Genomic DNA, 23,106 nt, shown 5'->3' on the forward strand with positions numbered 1-23,106 from the left:
AATAACCAATAGATACAGGCATTCTGGGAGAATTACAGTATAGTATTACTGTAGCATTGCTGAGTTCTGTCACAAAGAGGTCAGAGATCTCCCCTTATTGTCCCTTTCGTCATTTGTTACTGTGTCCCTTTGTCTTTTTTTTTTTTTTTTTTTTTTATGATTCTTTTTGTTAGCATTGCTAGTTGTTTTATTGTAATATAATTTGAAATACCTCAGCAGCACTTACATGAAAGGTTCACTTTAGGCAAAAGACACCAGTAGTCAACTCCAGAATGTACAAAAGCTGTTTCTAACAGTCCATTTTTCAAACGACCAACGTGTAAAACAAAACTATAAAGTATAACAGGAAAATCTGTAATAATAATAATGTCACATAAGTCTACTACTGCTATTTCAAGTACTACTACTTAAAGGGTTTGTCCAGGTTAACTTGTAATGAATATTTTGTTATCCTACTTGCCAAAGTAAAAAAAAAAAAAGCCTTTGTCTTTGCGGCTGGGTCTTGTTGCTGCTCATTCCGCTGGTTCTGTCCGGAAATTTCAACGTAGCCTCTCTGGATATGTAGATTTATGTGTTGTTTTGCGCATTAGTGTCATTACCCGGTGGTCGCCGGGACTGTGGGGAGTTACTGATATATTTATCTGAGGAATGACTCAAGATTAGAGAACTTCTTTTCTATATATATTCACTTATGTAAGATGCTCCATATTTTATATTTGAACTAATATCTAGTTTGAATGTAGTGTTTTTGTCATGCTTATTCACTAAAAGGAAAAAAAACAAACAAAAAATTATTTCATTTATAATATAGCTATTCTTAAAAAAAAAAAAGTCAAGACCAAAAATCGCAACCACACCCTTGTGATGTGGGAGTGGCTGTTATGTGCCCTGCCCACATTAACATGTTGTTTATTTGAGTGGGAGGGGCTTGTGATGGTGCTCTACAGCAAAGCCCCCAGCTTTAGTTGATGTAACAGACTTGATAGCACCAAATTACTCTTAATTTTATTTTTTAAATTTGGTTGTTTTCACTTTTTATGTTTTTCATTTGCCATGTTGCTTTTTAACAATCTTTAACAATCATTTGAATTTAATTACTTTATGCCTTTTTTGTATATCATGAGGGAGCAACGTCACTGGCTTTCTTAGTTTGACAAACTTGTGTTTATCATTTATGCCTTACTATTATTTGAAAGTTTGACACATTGTAGCAAACTGTAATATGCTGATGTGAGAGATGATTTTGTTTGGTTGTGAATTTGTGTGTGCGCACGTGTGAACGATGATGCAACAGAGCATGCACCAATGTCAAAACTCTCACGGTGCATATCAACCATGAAAATAACGCTGTGAGTTTTATTTGTGTTTTGTGATATTTTGGAAGTGTCGCTACCTATTATGTAGGTATAATTCAAGGAGGTTGGATACCTGTTAAAAGCTTTACTAATAACTCAACTCCAGCTGATATGTAGGGGGCGCTAGTGGTGCATTACTTTAAAAGATGAAACTTTAGAGAGGTTCTTTTCTGACGTCATATCTCAAAAGTGTGTATTTTTAGCGAGACTCGTTTGTCGGAAATACAGGATTTTTTTTTTTAAGTGGATATAAAGAAGCATCATACATCATTTGATGCAATTGACCACTTGGCTGTAAATGATATCCTCTCGAACCTGTGTGCACATGAGATGTTTCAGATGTGATTTATCTAAGGATGTTGAACCTGGCAACAGCTCTATACATTTGAAGCCGTTGCAGATCCTGATTTTGGCACTTGATTTTGGCGTGTGTGGATGCTCTGACTTGTGATTGGATAGTTTCTTGATTGTAGCAGGGTTTGCCACTGTAGACCCTCAGTCTAGTGACAAAATAGGATAGTTGCAGAAGAGGTCATGCACCAGAGAGCCGAGTGAGAGCTGATCTGAGTAAAGGAGCTGTTGTATACCTCATTTATAACTCGAAACTGAGTAAAGACTTGCTTTAATCTACTTCAAAAGATGAAATAAAAAATAAAAATAAAAAAAAGATGCGTCCCATAACAGAAGCCTGCAGATGTCTGTTTTTAAGTTTGGAGTGAGGAACCAGATGGATACCCAGAAGGCTGCATGCATATAGGAAGCCCATCCCACTTATTTATATTTTACTTTTATACAAATTTAAGTTCACATTATAGTTCCTTATTCATTTTCTACCAAAGCTTCTTTTTTTTTATTTTATGATTTGACAATCGTCGTCTTATGAAACCCTAACAATTATTCGCAGAGTGTGCGCTGTTTGTTCTGGGTCTGCTTGTTCCTCACCTTCTCAGTGGTAACCAAAGACTTTTAAAGTGATTGTATGGACTAAACTCTCTCTCCTAGTGCCCTGCCTCAACCAATAGCTTGGGGTTTGAGATCGATCGGTCACGCATGTGGCCGAGTGGCTGGGGTTTAGTAGAAAGAGGAAGAAAAACAGCTCTGACGGCTTCTGGAAAGGACTTAAAGTAACCCCTCACGGGCTGGGTGATGTTTATTAATATATACGCTGAAGGATGTCCTGGGCTCACTGCAACTTGCTCAGGATAAACTGTCCTCTGGAGTTCCACTCTGTGGCTGCAGCAAGGCAAAACTGTTTCTATGATTGTCTACAGAAAACATGCAACGCCTCTCCATAGTCGTCTTTTAGGTGCCGTCGTCCCGTGGTTTCACTGTTCTGTCGATGTCTTTATCTAGCTTTGCTGTTTCCACTCTCATGATTTCAATTGGTTTGATCAGCTTTGCAACTATGCATCGTTGTCCTCCATCCTGCAAGGGCGGCGTCTGTGTGACACAGCCCTTTTCAGATGGATTTTGATAGTTTTATTGCAAGTGGAGGGTCGAAAGCAACTATAAGCTCTATCCCAAAGCAAAAATATCCAAATATGAAATGTTTTACAAATGCAGATACCAAAGATTACTCTGTTCTTTTTCCTCTTCCTTCCCAAACCCTTCAGCTTGTGTATTAAGAAACAGAACCCAGCTCTGACAGTAGTCCTAACCTCAGTAATTCCAAAGCTTAGATGTATATTTTGGTATTTTTCTGAGATGCTTATGGGGAAAAAAAGTTTGTCGTTTTTAATTTTCTTGTTCGTTAGATCTGTTGCTCTTTTTCTGTCACAGCATGGAATTTAACTGCAAAACTGTCTTACTGTAGGTTAAAGAAATAGTATTTTTGTATGTTTTTGGATGTGTCAATGTATGTGATATCAGTTTCACTGCCCAACTTATCATTGTTTTTAAAACAAAAGACAGAAAAGAAAAAAAGGTTAGGTAAAAAAAAAGAAAAAAAAAAAAGACTGTAAATAATACTTTAGTCATTGATTTCAAAAGAAATCCCTCTCTATACTCTCATTTCCATATTTCCGACGGCTAAAGCTCAAGGAATGTGTTCCATTTTTCACCCCGTCTCATACTGTAGATTGTACTTCTATATCTCCTTCAGAACGCTGTAACTCACTGTTGTAATAGTGATGATTGGTTGGGTTCTGAGTATCACTACAGACCTGAACTCTAGTGCCACTCGTGGCCTGCTATCAAGCGAACATACACCCAAGACTGAACGCTAAATGGCTACATCGCTGTAGCTTAGAACTGAATGATTGTGTAGAATATAAGTATGTGAATCAGGATACATGGTAGATTTGATGCATTTGTCTGCTGTATTTTGTTTGTTTTTTATATATATATAAAGATAATCTTTTACTGTAACTGTACAGTTCTCTTTTGTTGTAAACATCATTAAACCATTTTCCAAGTGTTTTAATATTCTAACATGTCTTTGGTCTTTTAATATTTGGCATATTTTGGATCATTGTGAGTTTATCAATTTTATTTCATTTTAAGCCTTATGTTTTACAGTAATCACAGTCAAATTGACTATTTTACATGTACAAAATATGTAGAAAATAACAGCACTGTCTCCAACTTCTCCAGACAGAGGTCTAGTTCTTAAATAGCCTTTTAAAATTTGTCTGAAATTATTTGTTTTTGCCTTGCATTAACATACAAAATCCTATATTGCAACCAAAATTTGCATATATACTATATTTACACATACATACATGTATAACACACACACACACACACACACACACACACACACACACACACACACACACACACACACACACACACACACACACACACACACACACACACACACACACACACACACACACACACACACACACACACACACACACAACCGTTTAAAAGTCTGGGGTCGGTAATATTATTAAAAAGTTATTTATCCCAGGGTTGGGAAAAGCTAAAGGCATTGCTTCAATCTTCAGTGTCACATGATCCTTCAGAAATCATTCTAATATGCTGATTTGGTGCACAAGATTGACACTTCTTATCGATGTTGAAAACGGTTGCACTGCTTAATATTTTTGCGGATGCATTTTTTCAGGATTCTTTGATGAATAGAACGTTTACAAAAAAATTGAAATATAAATCTTTTGTAACATTATAAATGTAACTTTTTATCAGTTTAATGCATCCTTGCTTAATTATATTCATTTCTTTAGAAAAATAAAAATCTTACTGACCCCAAAATTTTGAACAGTGTGTGTATATATATATATATATATATATATATATATATATATATATATATATATATATATATATATTAGCAAGACATAAATGCATCCAACAAAGATACACAGTTTATCTGTAAGTTGGAAGATGATATAAAAGTTGCTCCTGGGTTTGTGCTGTGTGTTAATCGTGTGATGTGGGAAAAGTTTCCATCTCCACAGCCTCTGCTGCATCTCTTTTTCTCCCTGTTCGAGCCTTTAAAGGAATAAACCAATAACTTGAACTGATGAATTTTGGCTTTTCACAAAACTGCAGTCTGTTTTAAACCTACCAAGCAGTACAATGTTGTGATTACCTAGAACACTGATAACAGACACTTAAGTAAACAAAGAGAGTAAAACAGGGAAGAGACACTAGCTAAAAAGATTTGTGTATATATACATACACTATAAGGTATTTTTATGTTTAAATATGTATGAATGCCTTTGCAGTACATATCAAACCAAGTGTTTAAAATGAATTGGTACATTACCTCATCAGGTTTGCTCTTGCCTTTGCGAGGCTGCCGAATGCAGAAATAGAAAATTAATATTTATGCTAATTTGCCAACTAAGCATAAATATATTATGCCTCATTATTGGGTGAAACTCGCATCAAAATCAACTCATACCTCACAACCCATACACTTTTCTTATATTCGTGTACTTACTTTGTTTCCTTTAGGTCTTATTTCCTGGTATTCATCATTTCTTGCTCCTCTCAGTTCCTAGAAAATACACCAACTAAAGTAAATACACAACAAACCACCACTGAGGAACAATCAAAAATGTAAGTGCACAACTGTAAACCACCACAGGAGGGCAGCAGGGATTAAAGTTGTCGCATTAAAGCAACTTCATCTGGTTAATTTTATCTGTTTCTCATCTGATCCACATCCTTTTTGACGCGTAAGTGGTTCTTACCTGATAATGCGTCTCTGGCTCCCGTCTTCGAATCTGAAATATGCAGATATTGGGTAAATGCAGCAGGTAGTCATCTAAAAACAACTTTTTTTTCTTTTCTTTCAGAACTGCAATTACATGTTTATACAATGTTTCATATATTACAAACAGGATTGGAGATCATGGCATGAAGTAATGTCTGTGTACAACACATGCTATGCTGTACGTGCCATGTGGCTAATTTAAATATACTTAAAAATTAAATTAATTTAAAATTTAAGATAATCTCACCGGTCTGTCCAGTTGCTGATAATCGGAACTCATCTGAGGCAGATCCAAGTCCTAAGAAATACAGCACGCACGTAGTTTAGTATACATTTGCATTCCTGTTAGGTGGTGCTAATTTTGTCACGTTAAAAAATAAATATGATTCTGTTGTAATTTAAGTAGATATTTTAATATAGGGTTAAACCATACTTTCAGAAGCTCTGCCTCTGACCAATCTCTTGAAATTCATTTTAATGTGTGTCCGCGCGCGCGCGTTATGAAGGCGCGAATAAAAGAAAAACCTTAAAGGGTTAGTTCACCCAAAAATGAAAATTCTGTCATCATTTATAAACCCTCAAGTTGTTCCAAACCTGTATGAATTTCTTTCTTCTGCTGAACACATAAGAAGATATTTTTAAGAATGTCGGTAACCAAACATTTGATAGGCCCCACTGACTTCCATAGTATAGGGGGGGGAAAAATACTGTTTAGTTACCGAGATTGTTCAAAATATCTTCTTTTGTGTTCAGCAGAAGAAAGAAATTAATACAAGTTTTGAGCAACTTGAGGGTGAGTAAATTAATTTTGATTTTTTTTTTTTTTTTGTGAACTATCCCTTTAAGGTGCGCATTATCCTGAGGGTTAAAGGGAGGTGGGCCTAAATATAGAACATATACAATACTGTGCAAAAGTCTTAGGCCACCACCAGCTTTGTTGTTTTAATGACCATCCATATTTATTTTTCAGTCTCTTTATCTTGATACAAACAGAAAAGACAGAAAATATATACACAACATGTATAAAAAAAGAGAGAAGAAAATCTTTAAGCAAAAATCAGTATTTAGTGCGACCTCCTGGACTTCCAGTTTCTCAAAGAAGAAAATCTAAGAAACTTCTCATCAGATTTTGAAAGTTTTCTTGTCCTTTTCCATTCCATTTAGGTTTAAGAGAGCCATTTCCTGCTATATGTAGTGTATGTAAGTGGAGGTACTAAATACTTTCCTCTTTATCCTATAAAAGCCCCTCTCAAGTTTTTAATACTACATACATACAAATTTACTGCATTTTCTGGTTATATTCTAATAAATAGACTGAGAAATAATTATAAATGGTCATATATCATTGCTAAAACAACATCTAATGGTGGCCTACGACTTTTGCACAGTACTGTATTTGTTTTTACATTTAAGTATTTGTTTAATTTTTTTTTTCAGAACCATTTCATTAACCACAAACATTAGATTAAAAGTTAGTCAGGGCTCATATTTTCACCTGGAGGTAAAAAAACCCTATTGAACAAGATACCGCGTTCTCCCGATCGCTCTAATGTTTTCTGTTACGATCGAAATAACTTGACAAAACATTAACATTGCCATTATTTATCACTTTATTATGTCCTTTACATTTTAAAAAATATATCACAAAAAGGTTAGTGTTTTAATCTTTAAAATAGCTGACTAGGTGTGTCAAAAAGACAATATTGCTTGAGATGAAACTCAACAGATAACGAAAGTAACAGTTATTGCTTAAAACGTTTTTGATTGTAAAAGGAAGTAACTTAATAAATACGTATTTATTTTATGTATAGCAACAAAAAAAAAATTTTTAAACTGACTTTGTGATACAAGAAAACAAATATCATTTTCATGTTTAAAAATTAATATTTTATCAAATAAAAAGCACTTCATAGTAGGAATGACGCATTCAGTGCAATATATGTCAACACATATTGAAGTATATTTGAACCTTGAACATGAACCTCTACCTGGGAGATAAGTATTAATGATAACTCACTGTATAGACAGGCTCATTGGGGTCACGGGCCGGGGTCGCAGTCTCTGGAGGAACAGGCCCTTCCTTTGTAAACTAAGCCATACAAGGCAGAACACATGTTAGTATTTAAAACCGTGAGGTAAATTTCTTCACTTGGAACAATTTGTGCATGCACTCAGCTTACCTTCTCTCGGAAGTAGAGAGCAGTGAAAATGATAGAATACAGCAGGAGAAAAACATCTAAAATATAGCAATTTGTTGGGTCGCTCATAGAGGCTTCTGCGAATAGAACAAACAATTGTAAGACTTTCATAAAGCAAGTACACGACTAAAACATTTGGCGGCTCTTCTTATTTATCAAGGTTTTGTAATGTCTCTCTCCTTTTCTTCCTTTCCCCGCATAGTTGGTTTTGTAATGTTAAATAATAAGAAAGAATAAAAGAAAATGAGATTTTAAAAAAAACATTTATGAGAGAGCACCTCTAGAGCCTAAACTGCCAGATGATACAGAGAGAAAATTTGATATATTTATTTAAATTAAATTAGGAGGTTAATTTCATTTTGAGGCAACTAAGAATTCCCCTATCCCAAGGCTTTCATGTCTCTGGAGTCACTTATTAATATACAATGAATTTCTCTCATATTAATCCTTGCAAATCATATTTAAATGTGGGTTTAATGCAGGGCATCCCAATAACACTTAAACTCATTGATTATAACATTGGACGAATAGAATGCAAACTAGCTTTACAATTTTATAAATAAACCACCAAGACCAGTTAAAACTTCTTGAAATTATTAGAGGAACCAATCAAAGATGGATGTAATGCATCTTAGTCTAAGTATTATAGATGGTGTCTTAACAGTGCACACATGTATGAAACATTTAATCAGATATTACAGCTCAATATGTGACCGACTCTCTTATAAACAAGCCAAAATAAATCTATAGACAATGTTTGAGATTATTAGATGTTTCCTGAAGCCTGTCTTGATTGGGCACAAAACAAGTATATACCTCTTCTAATAAAACAAACAAGTGTGGTTTTAAATAGTTTGAATGTGTATATGAAAATCTAATAATATGCACCATGGTTTGCCATAACTACACAACACAAATGGTGAAAAGAGCAAAAATTCAGCTACTCAGACAAAACTGGAGATAGAGTGCATTTGAATTTAAATTAATAAAGTTTTCACATGCAATATATCTTCATTCATTTATTGTTGTCCCTCTTAAATAAGGGGCCACACCCAAAAACTTTGCGAATATTGCATTGCGATCGATTCATTTTATATACGGATAAACTTCAATATCTAACTTGGCGTTTAACTTTAATCAATGAATGTGAACTGTAATCAGTTCTTAAAGATGGCAAGACATTCCTGCACTGATGATACTTACCAATCATTAGGACAAATAAAAAACAACATTCAAATAATTAGACAAAGATAAGTGTGTAATGCAAGCAGGACTCTCCTAAGAAATAAACATTGGTCTAGTCAACCCACCACGGCACTACTTTTGAAATATATAAATAATGTTTCGGATAGGTAGATAATGGTTAGATAATTGCTACATGCACCATACTTTATGCACACAGCTTTGTCGACAGATTATGATCTGGCACGTCGTATTATGTGCACGTACTATGATCTCAAACTGCTTGTTGAAATATGGTCCAGTAATAATAATAAAGAGTCTCATTCCTCACTCTCATCCGTAATTTTTTTCTCCATTAATTAAGAACATTTAGAGTTTCACAAAACAGTCCTTTATGAAAAAAACCCCTGCACTCATGCCTTCCTGTTAGAGGCAACAGGGGCCCAAGCTCCTACCTGTCTCTCTGTGATCTCTGTGTAAATGTGTGTGTGTAATCTAGTTCGGTGGTTTCTTTGCATGGGTCTAGTTAAGTGCAAGAATGAGCTCAAAACAGTGAAGTCCTTGTTGCATCACTGCAGATCAAATAGGTGTTTATGGGGGCTGGTGGATGAGGGTTAGCAAACTGACCATGCACATTTCACATGCCTTAGTGGCACAAATTCATTTTTTCCCCTGCAAGTTCATTGCATGAAACAAGGACTTAGAGATAATCAAATTAAAAATTATATAGGTCTAGACATAGGCCTACGTATAAAATAAAATCTTTATACATTTATCACTAATGCATTCCTTACCATGTTTTATTTGCTTCATATAAAATGACGATAAACACAAGAAGGTGCTTTAATTTTAAGATCCTATTTACATTGAAGAAGCTATTGATGCTAAAATAAAGTTTTGTATTCAATGACATGGTTATCAAAATGGATGAATTAAGAAAATTAGCTGTTAAGGGAAGATTATTATATTCAACAGATTCAATGATTTTGCAATTTTTTCTAAATGCCAGAAATTTCTATGTGGATTTGAATTTGGGCTAAAAAATAAAACATATATGTAAAAGGTTATGGCGTCTACAATATCTCTTTTCTCTCTGTTGCCTCAAACTTGCAAAGATTTCAAAACTTTTTTTTTTTTCAACTTTTATAAAACTTTCATTCCATAATTAAAAATAATGTACTTTATTTTACAGTGTCACTGTAGTAGCCTAATAACTAAAAATGATGCATACCCAACCCTAAACAAAACTAAACCCTAATCCTATACATGTAGTTACGTAATATTACTCGGTACTTAAATGTATAATATCAGTGTAACAAAGATACCTTAAAATAAAGCGTAACCATATATATGCCTAATTATATATTACTGAATACATAATTGGTTTATGCATGTTTTGTTGCTGTATCTGTTTTAGTATAACTTTTAAAAAAGATAATTACGACAACCACTACACATATAATAATAATATTTAAATTATTATAATAATTCATTACTAAATTCGGTAAATAAAAAGTATCCTAAACTTGATGTCTAAGCGATCGTTAATGTTGTAGACTTTTTGAAAGGCCGCCATTTACTGATCTTGCCAATTTTGACTTTAAGTTTCGCAAGAGGAGAGTGTAGGTTTTAGAACTGCTTTTGTTGGATCCTCCTTTTTTAATCTCAGGAAACAACATTTAAACATGAAGATGACAGTTACAAACCATCATAGCACTGCTGAAAAGCATCTTTTATTGTTCTGCAATCACAAGTCTCTTAAAACTGTTGTTATGCTACAAGCCTTGCTGGTTGTACATGGAAACTAAAATGGCCACATGAAGAGGTGTTTGACCCCAATCTTTCTTTACAGGAGAAAATGCACACACACACATATGCACACACACACACAAAAAAAAACGTTATAAAAAATGTTGAATATTAAATTTCTAGACATTTACTCCAGACAACAACAAGTACATATTTCACAACCACCGAGACCTATATAGTAAACCATCAAAACTCTGCGCTGGATGTTCTAGATGTATGACACCCTGTGCAACAAATATGTAAAGAGCAAAATAAATGATTTTACCTGCAGAGGACACATGTGTGACCAAGAACAATATAGTGGTTGTCCTGCTCATTTCCATAACATTCCCTGAAACTATATTTCTGTGGATGCTGTTCCTTCCTGTTGCTTGGCCTGTAGGTGATGTGCAGCAGTTTTTAGCCTTTCTGTTTTGATTGCTTCTACTGTGTCAACTTTTACCTAACAGGAAGTAGCCCTAGCCCTGGGTTTTCTGTTCTAGTGAATGACAACCACTGCCTCCACCAAAGAGTCTCTTGTCCTCTCATCTCAAAAAAAGTCTCACCAGCATTTCCTGTGTATTTTTAGACCCTCACGCTAACAGTTACATGTCTTTCACCAGTATTGCAGGTTACTTCACAGCCATTGTCTGTTGATTTTTTTGTTTTGTTTCCATTATAACAGCATTGGGCTGTTAACAAATTTGAATACAAATTTTTCCCTGCAGGAAATTATACACCAAAATGTTTGTTTAAACAACTAAGGGAACACATAACCAGGCAACATATTCAGAACAGAGATAATTAAACTTTTTCATATGTAATTCATATAAAGAATAAAGTTTTTTTTTTATTATTATTAAAAATACATAGCAAGTTACAGTTGAAAGATAGTTTGTGCATGTTGTGCCCCCTGCTGTTGCTATCAAGCACTAGTAGTCCAATACTAGTTCAAGTTAGAATATATATTTTTATCAAGGGTTAACTATATAATGATGGCAAATTTTAAACTAAACGTTGAAATACTTTCTCATTTCATAAACGTCAGATCAAGCAAGCTGTCATGTGCATTTTAAATGTATGCTATTGTACATCACCTTTGTTTTTATTTTTTTTACTGTTAAAGTCAGGTTCCACTGTGACAGTGTACTTCATATAGAGCGACATCATGCCACATGATTCAATTAACTGTAGGGCCTATGGGCCACTGACATGACAGGTCATTTGTTTTTGTCCAAAGGCCTAAATAATAATAAAAAACAAAGACATGACATCCAAAGTATGTAAGGTAGTACAACTAGATCTCTTTTATTGAATCCAAAAGGTTTTAATTATATTATGCTATATATAAAGGAATTTTAAAGATTTTGAAGTGTCAAAAGGTCATTTGGTTTTAACCGTCCATGGGCCAATACAGTCATTTCATTTGTGATTAAAATATTAATGTAATAAATGTATATATTTTTTATTCTGGCATGATTTTATAACATCACATATCAACAAATGGTATTAAAATTATGTGTAGAAGTCCTTGATTTGTTATGAGAAAGAATGTCCGGAAAAATAAATTTCATTGATGTCATTTGGAGTAACCAATATAAAGGGACCATTTTGGGTCAAGTCATGCTCTCAATATCATGTGACAGGATGTGACATCATTCAGACGCCTGCAAAGGACCCCATGGTCATGAAGCAAAGTAACTAACTCTCTCTTAACTATTTGAAAAATTAATGTTTTCACTTGCTTATACGCATGTCCCGAAACATCAGGTCATTTGGTACGACCTCTACATGGAAAATGTAATATTTTTAAAACTTGACTAAATATAAAATGTTTGATTTTCCTAACTAACTAACTAACTAGCTAGATATCAGCCTGTTAGCATTGTTTGAAAATACCATCATTTGGTATAACCAAAAGTGTCATTCGGTAAAACCGAAACTTTTGGTTAAACCGAGACTTTTTTGGTGGCAAATTTTGTCCCTCTTGTAAAAAATGACAAAAGCAGTGTTAATTGATTATAAAAACCACATAATCTCTTTCTTAACATGCAATAAAACTTCAAAATGAATTAGCTATATCTCCATTTTACACTTTTATTATTCATCAATGACCCATATATTATCCTGGATAATAATGTTAGAAAAGTTTGATAGCTTTAAAGTCTCTATTATGTGTCTATACATAAATTGACTTTCCAAAATAAACCTACCTTGAGAACTATTTACTGGAGTCAGCCTTATAATTGCTGCCAGTGTTCGATTCATTTCATCAGTTCATCATATCAGGCTCTTTCAGTATACCATTGCAAGCAACACAGTAAAAGGGCAAAAGATCAGGTATCACACTTCTGTGATGGCATTCTGGAATGGTCCTAAAATCTTTAGCCTCCTTGTAAATTGTCTCTGTAATGTGACACTTCAGTCACATGCATCCTCATTCCAATGCTCTTTACATCATTCATCTAGGTATCTTATGTGTGCTGTTAAATCTATGTAGCATCTATATGTTATCACCATATTTCCCCATGTTTAAATACAGTTTAATGGCCACAGGAAACATACAATAAGCAATAACCATGTCAAAATAAAATGCAAAAAGCAGTCGTTTTCTGTTGCCTATTGTATTTATTCAGTCAGTCACACAATGAAATGTTTAAGTAAATTATTTCATTACTCACTGACTATCCAGGAACAACAACAACAACAAACTACTTATAGAAATATAGGCTATCTATGATGTGACAAATCACGAACTGTCGTGCGTGAGAGGTAGGACAGCAAATATGTATAATAAAATTTATTAGTATTGATATCAAATCAACATTTGTCTTTTTATTGTTAAAAAAACAACACATAAATTATATGAATTTAAAAACAAGAAAAACATGCGCATGCGCATTGCTGCTGTTGCGTGATTCTAGCAGTCGCTCACATGACATGACGGTGGCGTTTCCTACTGCGGTTACGAGAAACTAAACAAACCTGACCCACTGCGTTTATCAGATGTAGATGTAGGCATAGCGGCAGCTCAAACCGACCGTATATGTCTGCGCCATCACGACAGTTATCTGAAGAGCCCGTTTGAAGACGCAGATTGCACAGTCTGGTATCATCTGTTTTTGTATCGAGTGTGTTTTGATTTACTTTGGCAAGAAACATGATCCCCATCATCCGCAAACAAAACATGCCCACCGGGGCAATTTTTAGCCTGCTGTTGGGTAAGTTTGATTTAAATATAGTGTATTTTAGGCAGCAGGACTATTCGGTCTGGTTTCATTTTGATTAATTAATTGATTAATTATTAAGAATAAACAAGCCCATCTAACGTTATTTATGGAGGACGCCGTGATTTTTCTTTTTAATTTAAAATCTTTGTTTCCTTTTAAATAATGGTGTTTATTCCTGCTATTCATTGGCCTAAGTAGGCCTGCTGTGTAAGGAAAGCTGAGAATTACTCATATATTTACTTATTTAAAAAGATAAAAATACTTTTACTTCTTAACAGATATGACTTGTATGTAAAACAATTTATTTCGTTACGGAAAATTACTAACATCATGTATCTGACTACGTTGTTACCTGCTTCTACACTTTGAAAGGTGGGCACAGATACTTTTTTCCTATTAAAAAAAAAAAAATCATTAAGAAATATCAAATATCATTGAAATTTTCTATATGTAATTTGAAGACCCTCCTCATGGGCGCCACCATGTTGACGTCAAAAGACCAGCCTGTCATTTAATTGGATGAGTTGCTTTTAATAATAAATATAATAATACATTAGTAATAATAACGTTAATGAAATAAACAGGTTTGGTGTGGAGCAGCAGTTAGTAAACAAACATCATACATCCAGGTCAATAGGTGTCAGTATAAATTCTAAAACCTCTTATATTATTGGAATTAATAAACAAAGTATAACCAAAACTTACTGAGTGCACATTTAACCCTAAGAAGTGCTACAAATCATCTAAGACCTTAAACGAAAATAATGTTTTCATTACAGCTCTAACTATACATCAGACTTTGACCACTGATGTATCGCCCACCATGGTCGCCCCTGAAACCAGCTCTCCTCCGGCCTCTCCTGCAACCCCCGGCCCCCCTGAGCGGGGCATCTACAATGTCACCAACAGCACTGACACTGTCTGTCTATTGGCACGGATGGGCCTGCAACTCAACATAAGCTTTACTTCAAGCTCTCATGGCAAGGTACTACATGGCACATATAACTTTCACTTTCGTGGGACAGAAGTAGCTTGAAACATTCTGCTAATGATCTGCTTTTCTGTTCGGTGGGTAACAAGCGTATTTTAAATGACATGCATGTGAGTAGATAATCCCAAAAGTTTTGGTTGAACCGTTCCTTTAATTTCCCAGTTTATAACAGGAACCTGAAATGGACAAAAGGACACATGTATGCTTTATTTCTATGACATCTTTATTTCCATTATATATTGTTATTATTAAAAGTTTTTGGTTATGTAAATAAAGGGATTTGCTGGGATAAAGGGATTTGTAAGTCATTTAGAGTAAAGAATGTTTGGTCCTTAATATAATCTGAATGTAAATATGCTTTTCAGACTGTCCAGGAGGTCTTGAACCTGCATCCAAACCTGATTAAAGTCTCTGGATCCTGCACGCCAGACTTTGCAACTCTCAAACTGACTGAGGACAACATTACTCTGACTTTTAGCTTCTCTTTAGTAAGTTACGAATCTCCTTCTAGTGTTTCTAAGGATGCACCGATCATGATTTTTCATTGCTGATTCAGATTCCGTTTTTTTACAAGCAAATTTGCTGATTCCGATACCGGTTGCCTATTTTTTTTTCACCCTAAAAAAGACAAGACCATATTGAAACATCAGAAAATTAATGTATTGCTGTTTTCTATCTTATCTGGACATAAATCATACAATTTCATGTTTTTTATTTAAATTTTAATGTTTGTAACTCCCAGGATACGTTGCCGCTTTGGGGGTATAAATGAATTGAAGACATAATGCTTGTTTAGCAATGCTTGTTACAACATTTAAGCCACATTTTTAAGACATTTTATTCTCTTTCTTTATGTAAACATTCTTTATAACGTTTTGTTAAACGATCAGTATACTGCCTATTCATTAATATATTGGCCTATCATATTTCCGCTTATAAACACTACTTTAATAGGCATTATACAGAGGTAAGAGGAAAAGAAAATGCCATCTAAACTTTTCTGAAGACAGTCAGTTCCCTTCAGATATACATTTATATAAACCCCCACCCTAAATTCAGTATTTCTATTTTTCTTCCAATATTTCAGGCATCACGAACAGTGAGCCTTGTACAGTATCTGCTGGCGCATCTGCTGTCCTCTTTTGGTCTGTCTTCAGCGTGTTCCATCTCTGGCCAGTGTTAACGTCTTGTTTACAGACTTTGTAATATTTCCACACAAATTACATTTTGGGAAATGATTGCAATGCAGTTTGTATGTAAGGAATAGAGAATGGCCAAAATAAAACGAAAAATCATCCATAAATCGGAACCGGTTCTGATTTATGGCCGGTCGACCGGTGCATCTTTAATTATTTCCTCTAATGTCCCCTCAAATTAACCAGACCATACTGATGTCATCATCACATATGGAATATACTTAATTGCTTTTCAGAATTCCACATCAAACAAGTATCATCTTAGTGGTTTGGAGCTGTCAGCTGCATTGCCTGATATGGCTAGTAAGTCTGTTTTAAATAGCCCATGTATAATAGAAGTTGTAGTTTTTAAGGTAAGTTCTCTGGAAAGCTGACTTTTTTTTTCTTTTTCCTAGAGCGGCTTGTTTACAGTAATCACACTCTGAACTACATGGTGGGAACACTGGGCCATTCTTACATGTGTCAGAAGGAGAAGACCTTGAGCGTTACACAGGATTTCTCTCTGAACACTTTCCAGCTTCAAGTGCAACCTTTCGGCGTCAGTGGAGATTTTGGAGCAGGTATTTTTTTTCTCTTTCTCTCTCTCTCAATTTTGTCCTTTCATTCTTCAAGGAATGTTCCGGATTTAACACAGAATCGGCAGCATGAAAATCTTAGTTGTCATAACATCATGCAGCTGATAAAGCTAGTAACTTTTGCACAATGTCCACACAAGTAAACAGAATCGTTTATCTACTAAGAACATTAGTCCCATCCAGGATTTTTATAGTTAACTAAAACGAAAGCCATTTTTGTTACTTAAAATAAAATATAATAAACTTGTTTAATTTCAGCTAGATGCCAAGGTAACTTTCTTTTTTTTTTTCTCCATGTAGTTCAACTTGATGTATTAAAATGACTAAAACTGAAAAAAATAATAGAAACTATAAAATCAAACAAACTAACTGAAACTTTAAAGTGCCCCACTTATGGTATTTTAAATGTTCCTAATTTTGTTTTGGAGGTCTCCTAGAATATGTGTGCATGTATCCAAGGTCAAAAAACACTTTCATTTGCTCATAATTACATTGCACATCACCTCTTTTCTCACAGTGTCTGAAACGGCTTAATAATGGATTCAGTCTATCTAAATCCCTCCTTTTCCGAGAGCTTCCTCTGCTCCGATTGGTCAGATGTCCCAGTCCCTTGTGATTTGGTCTAGAAAATCAGAAACGAAATGCCCATTATCTGAATTTCAGCTACCGTATCATTTTCAGTGTGACTCCTCATCCTTTGGAAGCGCATGCACAGAAAATGTTTTCAACAAGACCTGTTGCAATTTGTTGCTTCTCAGCTACAACTACAGTGTTTGAGGGCGGGTCAAAGTAAACGTTGTTCATGGGCAGCCAATGAAGAACATAGACTGGCATTATGCAAATTTGTTACAAACCTATGTTGATATGTTATGGAAGTGAGACTGGATTAGCAGTTTGGCCAAATCGATTCTTTCTTTTAGGAGACAAAAACTTTGATCTTTAAAAACTTGTAAGACATTTTACATTCAAAAACAGCTATGTTACACACTGCATGAAAAGTAATCTTCAAGAAAGCATAATGGGGCACTTTAAAATAAATGTTATTTTCTGTGATAATCAACATTAAATAAAAAATGCTGTCCTTGTGTAGGTACATACATTATGATCATTCATTTAGATCCTGAAATTCTGATGTGATTGATTAAATAGATTGTTTTCTTTAACCGTTTCTCATTTTTCTTCTTTTTCCACCCTTTCCACTCCCTCCTCTTGCTGTTGTTGTTCTAGCTGAGGAGTGTGAGTTAGACGAGGACGACATGTTGATTCCCATCATTGTGGGTGCTGCCTTGGCTGTTCTAGTGCTCATAGTGATCCTGGCCTACCTTATTGGTAGGAACAGAAGTCATGCAGGCTACCAGACCATCTAAACCCTCCTCGTGTAATCTTTAAGCCAGGATGTGTCGACACCACCGATTTCTGTTCTAATCTGGACTCAACAACACTACAACTGCAGCAGCCTAGTTTTTAACCTGCCCTGCCCTGCCCTCTGCTGGTGTGTCACACTGCCACTGCTCAGGTGGATCTGGATTTCTGTTGGATTATGTTAAACACATAGTATAATTAATGCATACACAAGGGTACGGGGCAAAATCTAAGGTGTCTAGGTCATGCTGAGGTATTGTTTCCAGAAACCAGATTATTCTTACCTGGAGGAATCTCTGTTGTTTGTTGACATTTAGGCTTAATCTGGGTCTTGGAAAACATACAATCTGTTTGGTACCTCATATTCCTAAATTTAACGTCATGCGTTTATTTATATAAATAGGAGGATTTAGGGAAGCTGATAATGTTGTTACTGTTACATGCTCAGTCTAAAAGGGACTACATATTTAACACTACTTTCTGATCTTGATCCTGACTACCTTTTGTGATTTTCAGCTGAAAGTTCACATTTGGAGTTAAACACTGTAAAATACAGGTCAGCTTTTGAGATTCACCAAATGTGAGGGAAAAAAACATTTATTGTTTTCAACAAAGCCTTGCATAACAATTTTGAATCAAATGTTAATTTACGTTTTAATGAAGAAAAATTCAACATCTAGCCCACATCTCTCCAAATCTGCTTAGTGACTCTGTAAACCGATGTTAAATGGAATATCCACTTTCTAGAGTAGAATAGCCGTCACTAACACTAAATAGCTCAGTTTCCCCCTCATACTACATATCAAAACTATATAGCCTGCTTGCATCCATTTAGCACTGAATTTGCACTCATTCAGAAGCGTTAAAGGGAAATTCTACTAGAGTGAGGAAATATGGTTTTGCACTACTGGATGGACAAAGGGTACTTTGACACTAACACAGCAGGAAGTTCTGAATAACTTGAAGTAGGTTTAGACTATTATAGACCTAGGTAAATGGTTAACTGTTACAAACTAAAGGAGTGCACTGAGAGAAACGTGCTTTATAATATGGCGGCTGAATCTCTCTCCTTTCTGATTGGCCTTCATATGGAATGACTGCATAAATGTAGTTGTTGTGGATATTGAAGTGTTGCCTTGATTGCTATGAAGTTCATGTTGTTTTAAGGGAATGCGATTCTGTTTCTAAATAAAAATAAAAATAAAAGACGAGAATGGGTTTGCTTCTTTAATATCTATTAGTTAAACATTGCATCTCATCAACAGTATATCTGAACAGAAAACCAGTAAAACCATTGTAAAACAACAAAGCAATAGGCAAAAACCAGTTAAAAAGCATTCTAGTTAAAGGGATAGTTCGCCCAAAAATGAAAATTGTCATCATTTACTCCCCATCAAAATATCTTCAACAGAAGAAAGTAAATTATACAGGTTTGGAATAACATGACTTCAGAAAATGACTTTGAATTCAAATGTTTGACAGTCAGTAAAAAAATATGATTTCTGATCATGTGACTCAAAAAACTGGAGTAATGGCTGCTGAAATTTCAACTTTGCATCACAGGAATACATTACATCTATAAACAATTAAATATTTTAAATGATAAAATACTAATATTGTGCAATATTTTAATCAAATAAATGCAGCCTTGGTGAGCATTAGGCACTTCTTTTAAAAACATTATAACACATTATACCGACCCTTAACATTTGAATGGTATTGTGTCCCTTTTCACTTAAACATTTATATAATTTGTGAACTTTTTTTACCCACACAGTAAATAATAGATCTCACACATGCAGTCAGAACTTTGTCCATGTTCCCTTTTTAGTGTGAAGGAGGGTTTTTGTCAGAAGTAATGCGATTTCTACACATCTTCCTGAGTTTAGTGATTGTTGCTGTAGAGAGACCTCCTGGCTCCATAAAGATTTTCTGAAGTTAGAGGACAAATAAACATCCTTTAGAACAAAACTATCATTATAAAGAGTCCTGTAAGTATTAGCTTAGTAAGTGAATAAATGGCATCCACAGAATTTACCTGCATGAATATATGGCAGTCTTCTACGTACTCCCCTTGAGTGATCTGTTTGAAGCGTTCACAGATTTCTGGGAGACTCTGTGCCTGTGAGATGAGGTTCTGATGGTGACCAATCAGTGTCAAAGCCACACGGAACAGGATCTTGGATCCCTCGTAGAAAAGGCAGTCCCATATTCTCAGCACTGTCTGAAAGCACACAGCCACTGATCATTACGTTCAATATTGTTTTTACTCTACTTATACTACAAAAAACTGGCTAATCATTTCATAAGGACTAAAGTTTGTTCAATGCACAGTTTACCATTGATCTCTTTTAATAAAGAACAACCTTTGACTTTAATCCTCACCTCTACAGGAAGGATGTCAATGTATAGGCAGATGAACCAGCGTGAGACCACCAGGGTCCACATTACGTTGTGCCGGTTCATGACCTGCCAGACAGCAGGAATCTTCATCCTGACAAGCTCCCCAAGCACCTCTTGATCCATTTTAAGCCCCAGCATGGTTGGTGTGTAATAGTCTAAATTAATATATTTATATATATTTATATGGAACATGATACAGAACGAAATTATGATTAATTCATAATCATATGAGTATTTATGAGTTAAACAGGAAGTTCAGATGTCCAATATGTATGTGGCAGGGTGATTTGAACACTTCAAAACTATTAACAACTTTGCAGAGCATTCATTACATTGATGTTCATTTTAACGTAATGTTAATCTACAGTGCTAAAGAGATAATTCACCCAAAATCTTTCTTCTATGGAACAAAAGATATTTTGAAGAATGTTGGTAACCCAACCGTTTTGGTGACAACTGACTTCAACCGTATGAAGAAAAAAAAAAACAGCTATTTCTCAAAAATATCTTTTTTCTTTCCAGGAGAAAGAAAGTGATACAGGTTTGGAATTTTCATTATTGGTTGGGTGAACTATCCCTTTAATTAATGGCAGGATTTTGGGTTAAATGACATAAAGCAATAGCCTAAAACAATGGCTAAATAGCTTTTTGGCCATTGGTTATTTTATTTATAACACTGTCCCCACTCAAAACGTCTAGGTGATGTCACCCGAAAAAGAAAGCCGTTAAGGTGCATAATTAACATGCATGAAGAAATCTCGGATATAGTATATACAATAGTGGGTAAAAGTGACAGACCTGGTAAGATCTTTCCAAGTAAAGCATCCATTAACCAGAACGACTTCTCTTCATCTTTGGTGATGATGAGGAGGTATCCAGCAATAAAATTCATTCCCTAAAAAGGCAACAATGGATACATTTCAGTAGCCTACTGATTTGAAAGCAGACGGGTACAACAGGTTCCATCATAATATTGACAGTGTAAACAATGCAAAATTACAACAGTGTCTTACTTCCTCACTTGTTATAATTGACTATTCACTAATATCCTTACACAATAATAGTTTTAGATACTCATCTACACTGGGAAGTTCAATACATCCTGGATTCAAGTGACACTTCAGTGTAAAAGGGCATGTGTAAATGACAGTAGTAGGCCTACCTGACAATAACCAACATCCTTATTGTGGTGTCCATAACCAAGAAGTACATTAAACAGGGCTTTTTGTAAACATGGTTGAGAGGAGTCACGGAACTGAATGTTGTCAGGGAAGGTTCTGTGCATATCTGGGGGAAAATATTGAATCGAAGAAGTATTTTGTTTCCAATATGACCTGTTCTCTATTCAGAATTGAATAAAAATGTAAAATAAAATATATTTTCATGAGAAGTAACTTGCCGGCATGTATGGTCTCCTCTATTTTAGGGTCATGCTCAGCCGTTAATAGAGAATGATAGTACCCAGGATTCCTCTCCAACTGGTCCTGGGCTCCACTAGCTGCCATCCAGATCTGAGTGCGATGTTCACACGGAACCCCCTTCCTCACATATCGCTTCACTGCAAACCCAAACGACAGCTTCACAAAAGTTAAACATTTTCTTATGAAATATAAAAAAATAAATGCCCACCTTTCAGATTCTTCTCCACTTTCACAGTGCCCTGCAAAAGTTTAGACCACTTCTTTGACCTTCTAGTGACAACAGCTAAATACTCAGACATTAGCTCCTCATTGGATTCATAGCTGGAATCCTCTGATCTCTCAAATCCATATTGGTCAACTCTACAGACACATTTAAAGGTTTACATGTGAAAGAACAACAACAGAAACTTTAATAAAAATAAAAGCCATAAAATTATGGAGTTATGAGTTCAGTATTATTTTCTTTAAATTACATTTTCTGAAATGTTTCCTTGTGTTTATATAAATGGCATCGACGCAAACATCACCTGACGCACAGGTGTTTTGGACCACATCTCGTGGAGGCCGTCACAGTATCAATAATAAAGCGAATGTTATAAGTATATCACTTCATCAGAGGAATATAAAGTTACGTTCATACCTCTGGCAGTCGTTGTTGTCTGAACTGGCAGAGCATTCCCTGCTTTGATCATTGAGGTGATTCTCCATGTAGAGTTTATCGCGTCTCTTGCAGCGGACAATAACTGAGACGAGGTGTTTACATAAACTCCTCCCCTACAGAAACCTGTCATATGCACAGGTTATTCATTTTATGTTGCGCGTTACCTGTTTGGTTTATAGTGTGCAACTGAGTCTATAATTTAACTCGAGGGCTAGACCATTTTATTTAATTTTAAAGATTTATAAAGCTTATTTAGGATATATAGCCTATTTATATATTTTAATGATTTATATTATATATTTATATTTTTAATGATTAATATTGGAACTTATGTTCTAAATAATCTCTGCATTTGATGCTGAAAGACCAGCAATTGATTGTATGGCTGAAAAGCTACAAATATTAGGCCAAGACCAACTGTTAGAGATATTATTAAATTAGTTTTTTTAACTTTATATAATATAATATAATATAATATAATATAATATAATATAATATAATATAATATAATATAATATAATATAATGTAATATAATACTTTGACCCATACCAAATATT

General features: G+C 34.8%; 3 protein-coding genes across 3 annotated transcripts; 1 reads left to right on the forward strand and 2 right to left on the reverse strand.

Moving 5' to 3' along the window:
- Positions 1 to 128: 128 nt before the first annotated feature.
- On the reverse strand, positions 129 to 11,187 carry cd247l (CD247 antigen like). The gene is made up of 8 exons (XM_067408713.1): positions 10,996 to 11,187; positions 7,722 to 7,816; positions 7,559 to 7,630; positions 5,789 to 5,839; positions 5,519 to 5,551; positions 5,266 to 5,322; positions 5,089 to 5,118; positions 129 to 4,811 (listed from the first exon to the last, which is right to left on the reverse strand). The coding sequence occupies exons 1-8, from the start codon at positions 11,051 to 11,053 to the stop codon at positions 4,740 to 4,742; spliced, it is 468 nt and encodes a 155-aa protein (XP_067264814.1). The 5' UTR covers positions 11,054 to 11,187; the 3' UTR covers positions 129 to 4,739.
- Positions 11,188 to 13,650: 2,463 nt separating this feature from the next.
- Positions 13,651 to 19,275, forward strand: lamp1b (lysosomal associated membrane protein 1b). The gene is made up of 6 exons (XM_067410416.1): positions 13,651 to 13,930; positions 14,719 to 14,924; positions 15,296 to 15,418; positions 16,363 to 16,429; positions 16,522 to 16,686; positions 17,929 to 19,275. The coding sequence occupies exons 1-6, from the start codon at positions 13,870 to 13,872 to the stop codon at positions 18,066 to 18,068; spliced, it is 762 nt and encodes a 253-aa protein (XP_067266517.1). The 5' UTR covers positions 13,651 to 13,869; the 3' UTR covers positions 18,069 to 19,275.
- An 8-nt stretch (positions 19,276 to 19,283) lies between these two features.
- Positions 19,284 to 22,648, reverse strand: grtp1b (growth hormone regulated TBC protein 1b). Its single transcript, XM_067410415.1, has 8 exons — positions 22,528 to 22,648; positions 22,096 to 22,247; positions 21,866 to 22,024; positions 21,629 to 21,753; positions 21,265 to 21,361; positions 20,449 to 20,621; positions 20,102 to 20,287; positions 19,284 to 19,995 (listed from the first exon to the last, which is right to left on the reverse strand). Exons 1-8 carry the CDS (start codon positions 22,593 to 22,595, stop codon positions 19,891 to 19,893), a joined length of 1,065 nt encoding a protein of 354 aa, XP_067266516.1. The 5' UTR covers positions 22,596 to 22,648; the 3' UTR covers positions 19,284 to 19,890.
- Between the last annotated feature and the right edge of the window lie 458 nt (positions 22,649 to 23,106).

The sequence above is a fragment of the Chanodichthys erythropterus genome, chromosome 14 (assembly GCF_024489055.1).
Source record: "Chanodichthys erythropterus isolate Z2021 chromosome 14, ASM2448905v1, whole genome shotgun sequence".
NCBI lineage: Eukaryota > Metazoa > Chordata > Actinopteri > Cypriniformes > Xenocyprididae > Chanodichthys > Chanodichthys erythropterus.